Here is a 10,689-nt window from a genome sequence, read left to right on the forward strand (position 1 = left end):
CAGCGATTCACACACACCTATGCCTATGGCCTATGCTGAGGATTACTCATATCCTATTCCATCATTGATATAGGAACTGAGTTCCTTGTGATGAACATACCTGTTCTGGATGTAGTGCAGTTCCCCCCACTCTTGTAGCATCTATATCTTGGTACACTCCTGTTCTATACAGATGCTTTCTGTATGGTTCATACCTGCTCTGGTCCCTCCACCTTCTCAATGTGGATTCTAGCTATAGTGTCAGCAGAGGTAAGTATGTTTTGGAAGTTAACATTTTCCTAAACTGAAAATGTATTTCCAATAATACCTCCGCTGACACTCTCCCACCCTACCTCCCCACTAAAAGCTGGTTTATGTCTGGAAAAAGTGATTACATTATCTGAATGAGGTGTTTATATACAGTACCTGGATAGAGGGTGCACTGAAGTTGGTGGAGAATTTTGCAAATTAGAATTTACCAAGGGCATTCAAGTGGTGTATAAAAGACTGGAGCAAGTGTTTTCAGTGCTTGGATGGGTAAAGAGTGGAAACCCTGGTGAACGAGAAATAGATATAGTGTCAGTGGAGGTAAGTATTATTGGAAATACATTTTCAGTTTAGAAAAATGTTAACTTTCATTAAGATCACAATGATCTTTAGCCAGTGGCTGCCTCATTTTATTTCTAAGAAAGGGAGAAAACATTAAAATTTGAAAATTCCCTTGCTTAAAAAAATCAAAGTAATTCCAGCCTTATAATATTGGGTGTGATCAAATTAATGGTAAATGAAATACCTATAGAAGCATTGTGCATTAAATATTTGATGTTTGATTTTTTGAAACAGATGGTTCCATGGGAAAATAACACGAGAAAAAGCAGAGGATTTGCTCCGAGCAGGTGATGACGGGTTATTTTTGGTTCGGGAAAGTACAAACTTTCCAGGTGATTACACATTGTGTGTGTGTTACAAGAGTAAAGTGGAACATTACAGGGTTATCTATACAGACAACAGACTCACTATTGATGAAGAAGAATACTTTGAAAACTTGTCGAAGCTGGTAGAGGTAACAGTAACTTTATGTTTACAAGTATATATAATTTTAATAACGTCCTGATTTAAGACAGAGGTTAAAATAATTGTTGGGTATTGGTACATATAAGTAAATACCTACTTTTAACATTAAGTATGCAAGTACAACTTCAGTGATCTATCATTTAATGGAGGAATGACAAGATAAATAAATAAATATTGATTAGCATACTTGCCATCTCAGATTTTCATCGTGCAATCACCCAAACAACAGTATTCTATCAAGTTTCTAACTTTTCAATGTTAGTGTATGGGATTTTGTATCATTTGACAAAGCACAAGAAGGAAAGCTACTTAAGGTTATTATTTAAAGCATATATTATTTGATTACTTCAGAAACAGTAATGTTAATCTTTAATGTAGTGAAATATGGAGATAAAATTAGTGTTACATTAATGGTTTTTGATAAGTGAAAATAACATAAGCTATTTTCTGTGCTTTTTATTACATCTGCCTGCTCTTATTTTGTTAGTAGCACACCATCCTTTTATGTTGGTTAACTTGTCTTTTTTCCTAACCTTACTTTGGTTTCTGTACAGAAATTTGTTTGTAATTATAACTTTTGTGTAAGGAACTTTTTTTTATGTAATTTTAAGTACTTTGGTGTATTTCTGACAATTTGAATTTATTTTTGTCAGTATGATAGCTTGAAACTGTTTTATTCTTAAACATGATTTTAATTCTTCATGTCAGAACACTAGCTTAGTTTAGTCTTTAACACACATTTTATGTTAGTACAATGTCTAAAATGATAAAACTGATAGATGAAAATTTTCTTCTTCTTCTGGCCAGGTAAGATGATAAAGACTAATTGTAATTCATCACATATGATATTTATGCCAAGAAACTTCAGAACATTATAATTATCTAAAATGACAAATGATACATTCAACAACAGTAAGAAAGAACTTCACATTTTTTAATAGATGTAAACTATTTTTTGTAGGCTATTTGTAATGACTGTTTTTTTTTTTTCGGGCTTGTGAGTTACCTTGATAATCTATAGGTCTATTGTATAGATTACTCCATTTTTCACCAGCCAGATTGACCAACTCTGTACATAATAATGGTTTCTATAATTTTGAATTTACTGCATGTATCTTTATGAAATTTGCCAAGCTTTTAGTAAACATTACAAGTGCATAAAAAATTAATATTTTTAAAGATATCTGTTTACTTAATGAGAATATCTGAGTCAGACTAACTAATCTGAGTGAAAGGTGATTTTCATATTAAGAATAAAAAATACTTTTATAGTCTTACAATTTTCATATTTTATTTGCATATCAAACATGAATACCAAAAGTTTTTTTTGCAGTAAGAGTATCTTGTTTTTTCAATATAACACTAACTGTAGTGTGACATCAGCAATATGGGGAAAAATGAAAAGTTTAGAAATACAAAATAAATCTAAATTATCTCTCTTTCTAGAATGACTGCATATTGTAACAGACAATTATACTATTACTCTTACAGCTAAAGCTAATAGCCTTTTCAGATATTGTTTCAATTCATTTCTTGCTTTGTAAGACCCTCTCAGAATATGAAGAAACCCTTTGTCATAGTGGGAAAACTTTGTGTAAATAAAGGATTGTGTTACTAGAATGCACAGACAAATTATGATATCATGCCTTGTAATGTGTTCATACTATCATGAGTACTTTTTAAAATTTCAGTTATCTTGCCTGACTTAACCCATTAACTGCGGATGACGGATATTTCCATCATTGGAGTTCTATGGCTCAGCTGCGAATGACGGAAATATCCGTCAGTCGCACATATATAACTCTATGCGAATAACAAAAATTACCGTTTTATTGTGATTGATGGCAACTCAGTTTTATCTGTGAGTCAGAAAACGGCAACTGAGCTGCTCCTGCCACAGTTAATGGGTTAATAAATTACTGATTTTTACATTTTAGTTACTTTATAGCAATCAGTAAAGAAATATGCATAAGGATTAAGGAATTTAGTTCTTACATCTAAACTCCTGTCTTTTTTACACTTTGAAAGATAAAATTGATGAAATACCGTAACCTAATTTTTTATAGTGTTGGTGCTATAAAAAAAATATATAATATCCTAATACTACTGTAATTTACTTGGCTTTCTAACTAAGATCAATGAGTTTAAAAAATTTCTGTTAGCTGGTTGAGATGAATTCAACAATAGCAAACAATAAAACTGTGGTTGAAAATTTCAAAATCTGTCATCTAATTGAGTTAGCTTCATAACAAATTCAGTAAAGTAGAATCTTCTTTTTCTGTTGGTTATAAATAATCCAATAGCAAATATCAGAGAGAATTACTGGTATTTTTCAAAAGACAGGATGTGATAGGGTTGTGTGTCATGTGGGTTTGAATTCCTTGCTCACATCTTAGTAAAACAAGAAGATTAGAGGCTATAAACTTGCATTGTGGCTTAGCAATATTTATCCTATAACTGTGTAATTTTTGCAAAACTCGGAAGATGATGTAGAGGTAGAGAGAAAATCTAAAATTGGCAATTTGAAGCAAAAGGTTTCATGTGATAGAGAAGTGAAGAGTGAGAAATTATTTAGGTATTTCCTTTCAGTATTAAAAAATTAAAACATATATAGTGTTAAAACTTGATTTACAAACTGTTTTGATTACAATTTTATTGATATACATTGATAAGAAAGTTATTTAACTAAATTTTGAATGTAACTCTAAAAGATCATTACATGCCCACCTTAACCTCCACCCATACTCATAGGGTTAACTAAAGATTGTTTTGAAGAATGTTATACCTGTAACTTGACACAATATGTACAGAAAACGACACTGTGTATAGGTACTAAATACTTTGGAAGCTCGATGGATATTCATTGTAAATATATGTTAGCCTATTTTAGTCTTTTCTGTTTCTTGGTGTACTGCAATGCATGTTTAACATCTTGTCTTGACTGCTGTGGCTTTAATAAAAACTTCTAAAGATTGATTTTACTTCAAAATTTGTGCACATATATATATTTCTGTGTGTGTGTGTGTGTGTGTGTTTGTTTGTATAATTAATTTTGCTCTGTTTTCACCAGCATTACCAGAAGGATGCAGATGGTTTGTGTACACAGCTTCGAAAACCTGTTCCCAAAGAGGGAGGACTTGAGTTTTCTGTTGACTCAAGTGCCTTTGAGCAAGCTGGCTGGGTAGTTGACAAACAAGACCTAAAACTAGGAGAAGTGTTAGGGAAGGGTGAATTTGGTGGTAAGACATTACTAATTGTAGATATCTTTAACAATTGTAAAATGTATTAATTTGTGTTTGCTATAAATGTGTAAATTGATTTCACTTTCATGAAGATATATACTGCTGTGAGAACTTAATTTTTAGGATAAGCTATGAATGATTTTATCATTTTTGTGATTATTTTCTTACGTTACGATTTTTGTTTTTTAATAACTGAATAACTACTCATTGTAAGTACAGAAAAACCACTGGTAAAAAAAAGGGGGTGGAGGATTTGTAATGCTCGTTTATTAAGAAATTTTTATGTAAACGTTTTTATTAAACAAATATAAGATGAATATTTTTATCATTTTTTCTTCTCGTATACCTTGAAAATCTGTAAGTGAAGGATAATTTTGCACAATTCTGACTTGGGGATAAGAAAATACAGAGTGTATCTAAACTAGAGATGAGTTCTAATCCAGTTGTACGTTAATTTGTGTGAAAGTGTTAAGATTTGAGATGGGCCAGACCTGATTTTTATTTTTAAAAATGTGGTTGACCCTAAAATTATTTCTTCATGCTCAAAGTTGGACTTGTTTCGACCTTTAGAGGATTCTTATTCCATAGACCTGAAGATGAAAAATTTGAACAGATACAGTCCTAAAATTTCATATCTTGGAATCATCTCTAGCCTATAGTATTACCATAATTGTCGTTATCTAGTTTCATTTTATGAGAAAAAAGTTTCTGAAAGTCCTTCCCTTTGTACTAATGTGGACTGTAAATGAACAGATATTGAAGGAAACTTAGTAAAAACTGAATAATAAATATATGTTATCTTAAAGTTGATAATTAAAGGTAATAAATTAGGGTTAGCATAATGTGGTGACAGAGAAAATTTATTTCTTTATTTTAAAGAAAAAAAGGAAAATAAAATTCATTTATATTAACTTCCAATCAGAGCAAGCTGTGTACTTGGAGTGAACCTAAAAATAAACCTGGTAATTAGTATAGGTAATTAACCCACTCGCTATGGACTGGGCAAAGAGCTCATGTCATGATGTTTTAATTATTTTCAAAATATAATTAAATGACCTTATTGTCAACATATGTCAATAAAATTAGCATCAAAACACAGTTTATAATACAAATTTTAATATTATGTATGTTTTAATTTATTATTTGAAAGGAAGTATTAAAAAAAAGCTAAATATACTTTTTTGTGTCGCATACATGTTCTCTTGTCTTATTGCTCAGTTTATAATTTACTATGCCTACCATACAATATCTATAATGGTTAATGAATTAGAAACTCACATTTCAGACATTGATGAGCTAGAAAATAAAATATTCATACCTAGTACTATTAAGTACAAGTTAACTCTTTCAGCTTGGGCTCATTCCCTGGGACCATCCTCGTAACCATTTTTGTGCTTGTTATAGTTTTCATGCTATAATTTTTAAATCAGTAAGCAAATGTTAAAAAAGTTTGGTAGATTATCAGTAAACATTACAATGCTTTCATATGCAAAATATCAATTTTTTTATTAAGTTTTAAGGTTTGTAAAGCAATGTTTTTCTCATGCCTTTTTTTTTCTTTTCGCATGTCGCCGGTTCAACATGCAAAGTCATTTTCATTTTAAGATTAAAAATACTTTTATGCATCAGAAATTTTTCAAGTTTCACGTGCAAAATCTTTATAATGTCCAGATAGTTATCAAATGTTTTTGATTCAACATACCACGTGACATACAAAAATCGATTTTTAACTGTGTTTTTTAATATTTGTTTTTAAATTAAGAAACTTAGTAAGGTTTAATACTAAAATTTGAATTATAATCTACAGTTTGATACCACAGATATTGACATAAATTCATGAAATTTTGAATGCAAGTCAACAAACGCAGTGACATGGCCTTTGACCTATGACCTGTCTGTAAAGGGTTAATAATCAGTAGAAAGAGCATATTTCAAAATACGTAAATCTGAGTTTTTAATTGGCTTGAAGGTGAAAGTCATTCTTTTACCGGAAACGTTAAAGTCTGCTGACTAAGTTGTTGCTCTGACAGAAATGAGATTTTTTTCTTAACCCACGTATAGCTTTGTAAGAAATCCAGGTAAATTACAGTGATTTTCTGTGTACCAGTTTAGTGATTTGATAATTTCTTGGCTTTCTAAATCTACAAGAATTAAATTGTTTTCCCCTTTCACTTGAAGAAAGAAACGAGGCTTACGGCAAGGCTTAGCAAGTATGACGTGCGAATAAAAATCAATTTCATAACATTGTAACTGCTAGAAATCATTGTTTTTCTATATATTTTTTTATGTTTTAAGCATTTAGCAAATAGTAATAGTGTATATATGTACACATGTATCACTAAATTTTGACCACTTCGGGAGGATAATTAACATTCCAATACCTACCAAGTTTATTGGACTGGCCTAAACTTTGAACAGAGTCATATCATAAATATTTTCTTGCATTTTTATTGGCTTGGACAATTCTTGTTGCAACCGCTGTATTGTAAACAAGTCGATAAACCCTCTTCCACTGTGTTCTCAGATTTGGGATTATGATAAACTCTGTGGGAAAGTTCCGGTAATTGCACCACATAAGCTTGTTTGCTATCAATGGTTTTGTATTACAGTATCATGTAAATAGTCTAATGGTAGAAGTGGTGGTTCATTGCTTTATGTTTGGAAGGTTTCTACTTCAGTAAAATGAATATAGGAAATAGATATAAAAAGGTTAGAAGTAGAAACTATCGGGAAGATAGAACAGCACTACTAAGTATACTGTTAGCGTAGAGAAAATAACAGATATAAAGTTTTATAGTGGTAACTAGGTTGGCCAATTTGACTAACACCGACGGAGTTAGGGTAGAGAAAATAACAGATAAAATATAAAGTTCTCTGAAAAAAAACAAACTTCATAGTTATTTAAGAGGTTTTAGAGATTATGCAAATGAAATTTGAAAATTTTCAGATGAAGAAAAGTATTTTTAATTTTAACATGAAATTAACTTTGCACTTGGAACAATCAACACTATGACTCCGTATATATTCATGGACAAATTTTTAGTAAGAATACATAATTAAAAATTATGATGTTTTTGTCTATAAAAAGACTTGTAATGTTTATTAAAAACTTGGAAAATCTTGTGAAGATTCATAAACCATGTTAAGAGTTATAGTATGTAAACTCTGGGGGCATGACGTCGGTGTAATCCACTAAGCCCATATTGAGAGGATTAAATATACTTTTCTTACATTCCTAGTTATAAAGATGAGAATGGAATGCATTGTTTCATCAGTTGGGTACCGTTGCTGTTAACAATATTTTCAGGTATAATCCTAATGCATTTAAACCATTTAATTTTTTACATCATACAAATTCTATAGGCTGTGTACAAAAGTCTTTGAAAGTATGCTTTTCAGAGTTAGTGTTGATAGAGGAAATTTTAGTATTTCTTTTTGGTAGAGGACCAGTAGCCATTCATTCTGCCTGTCAAAAATTGTAAATTCTCACCTACATATTGAACGTTCTGCAATTAACCAAGAAATCAACATATTTATTGCTGCAGGGTAATTCCCAAATACCACTATTAATTATGTAAACATATTTGTTTGTAATGTAGCCAGTTAATGTATTGTTACAAACTATGTGGTCACAAGTTTCTTTGAGAAAATTTTTTAACTACTGATGAGAATGATTATTAGTACAAAAATGGTGATTAATATTAAGATCACTATCAGAACCAGTCACATTCGTTAATAATATCAGTATAAGACCGTGGGTTATTATCACTAATCTGAATACTGGAGGCCTGCTAGCTAACTTTTCACAGTCATCACAGTACCTGAATGAACTGCATGGGCCTGGTTTAACTGGGTGACATCCAACTTGGTATTCGTAATATGTATTGGCTCACTCATAAAACAGGAGAGCTGTATCAACAACAAGTAGAGGATTGTGCAACCACAGCATCAACTGGAGAAAACTAAATTAGTAATTAATGTTAATTTCTGATGAGAGCAAGCTGTGTACCCAGAGCAAAACTAAATATCAAACTGGCAATCAGTATAGCTAATTAATTATAGTTACATTTCTACTTATAAAGATTAGAATACATTGCTTTGTTAGTTGGGTGCTTTCACTGTTAACAATATTTTTGACCAAACTTGTATTATTTAACTTTACTGGTTACACTTTATTGAGGTATCAAGAGATTTTACTTTCTGCTACATAAAGTTTAAACAAGTAAAATTTTCATAGATGTAAAATTGGTTTAGTACATTATACTGTAGAAAATTGGTCCTTTCACAAGTGAGGGAATTCTGTACTCTACCTCTTTAAATAAACTTTTCTTGAGTGCTGTTATTTTTTTTGTATAGTTATATATTTGAGTATACTTGTGATTGTGTCACGGCATAATGACATGTGTGAAGTTAAGTATTTTTATTTTTGATAAAACACTTAATAGTTAATTTTTATTGATCTAGAAGATTACTTTTGTACTGATATAACTTTGTGTTGAGCTAATTTCTTGTACATTATTTTCAGATGTGTTATTAGGAACATTACGGGGTCAAAAAGTAGCTGTAAAAATTTTGAAAGACTGCAGTAAAGCAGCCCAAAAGTTCCTTGCAGAAGCATCAGTAATGACGTAAGTGAGTTTTACATTTAATAAACTTCAATCCATATCTAACCCTTAAAAACAAGCACAGTTTCAGTAATCCTCTTTTTTTTTTATTCAAATTTATGGATAAAGGAATATAAGTATGTTCTATTTCTTGTTTTTAAATTCATTATTTTATCATATTTATGATGAAAAACTTTTTCTACAAATTTAGCTATGAATCCTGATTTCAGCTTTCTTAGTTGTAAGTACTAGTAATTTATATAATAGCTCTAACATCCTGGGATTCTGAGAAAACAACAGACATTACATAAAACTTTTACTTATAATAAAAATACTGTTTTATAAGTTTTACAGTCTGCAATAGTCTTTGCTTTAATCCAGTTGGTGTAGAATAAATATATTGAAATATTAGAGCTTACGAAGCTGTTGTAGAGTTTATTTTTCCATATGATATTCAACAAGCAAATATAAAAAGAAATAATAGTTTTTGTTTGTTTGTTTGAATAGTTTTTATTTTGTTTTGAGTTCGTAAGAAGTATATTTATTTTTATATTTGTGTATGTTTGTTTTGTGTTGTTTTTTCAGCAAAAAATATTTCTTGTTACAGAACTTTACAACACACAAATTTGGTGCAACTTATTGGAGTGGTTTTTGATGGACCATCTATCTATATCCTCACAGAATTTATGGCTAAAGGATCACTAGTGGATTATTTGCGCTCTAGAGGAAGGATGCACGTTTCTAAAAAAGATCAAATAGCATTTGCAGCGTAAGTTTGTTCAACATTGAGTCTTGAAACTGTATAATAGCTTGTTTTTATCTGTTGAAGCAATCTCAGCTTTTATATTTCTTGTAATAAATACTTGATGTAAAACTCATTTTTCAAGTTACGAACCTTTAAATTAATTACTTTTGGTATTTCAATATACATTGGCTGTGTGTTATTTTTGTGGTAAAATGTTAAACTGAGATCTGAAAGTTTGTGTAAGTTTATGGCTATAATGTAAAATCGATGGATATGGCAGGTAATTGATAATTATATCTAGTTTTTATTGCCAATTTTGTAAAGGTTTAAATCCTTCCACAATGGAAGAGTGTTACTTGTATCCCTTGATTTTCTTATTTCACAAAGTAGAAATACTTAACCAAATTGCATGAAACTTATTACAAACTTGATTATGGTATTTAGTTTTGGCTTAAAAGTTTTTACACCAATTCATAATTTTTGGGTTGTGAAAGTTAAAAAATGTTCATGTAAAACTGTGTTTTGGAAAAGTATTAGAGATAGTTTCATTTGTCTGAGAATTATTTTTTACTGTTGATCAGAAAGTTCTATTGTATATATCCAGTCTACTTAAACTCTGATTGATATGTATGAACTTATTTATTTTATACTTTATTTTGCTGTTTACAATAATCACTGCTTCTGGCTATAACTAATAAAATAAAAAAAAAACAAACCCTGCATAAACTGAAAGATTTATCAGTGACCTAGGACCTCAACTTTCAAACTGGCATTGCCTTTACCTTTGTCAGGCTAGTTAACATGATTCTTTCTAACAATATTCTTGGTCGAAATCAATTTATATCTAATAAATGTATTTTATTTTCAATAAATAATAGATTATTTGTTTTGTATGCATTGTTTTAATATGATAAACTTAACAATAATATTCAGTAATAATAATTTTGAGTCATCGGAATATTTTACACTTTCTTAACTTACATGATGTTTTGTTAAAGAAGTAAATTTTTAGAGCTATTAACCCTTTCGTAGATGGGTCATGGGT

The 10,689-nt window shown here is 30.1% G+C and overlaps 1 protein-coding gene across 2 annotated transcripts in view; it reads left to right on the forward strand.

The window, feature by feature from the left end:
• LOC106462845 (tyrosine-protein kinase CSK-like) overlaps window positions 1-10,689 on the forward strand; it is a 48,242-nt gene that overhangs the window by 25,956 nt on the left and 11,597 nt on the right. For both annotated transcript variants that reach the window (XM_013922808.2, XM_022390240.1), the window contains exons 6-9: window positions 823-1,042; window positions 4,124-4,292; window positions 8,821-8,923; window positions 9,507-9,668. In XM_013922808.2, coding sequence (XP_013778262.1) covers window positions 823-1,042; window positions 4,124-4,292; window positions 8,821-8,923; window positions 9,507-9,668 — 654 coding nt within the window. The remainder of the gene's footprint in view (window positions 1-822; window positions 1,043-4,123; window positions 4,293-8,820; window positions 8,924-9,506; window positions 9,669-10,689) is intronic.

This window comes from Limulus polyphemus, unplaced genomic scaffold (assembly GCF_000517525.1).
Source record: "Limulus polyphemus unplaced genomic scaffold, Limulus_polyphemus-2.1.2 Scaffold1266, whole genome shotgun sequence".
Lineage (NCBI taxonomy): Eukaryota > Metazoa > Arthropoda > Merostomata > Xiphosura > Limulidae > Limulus > Limulus polyphemus.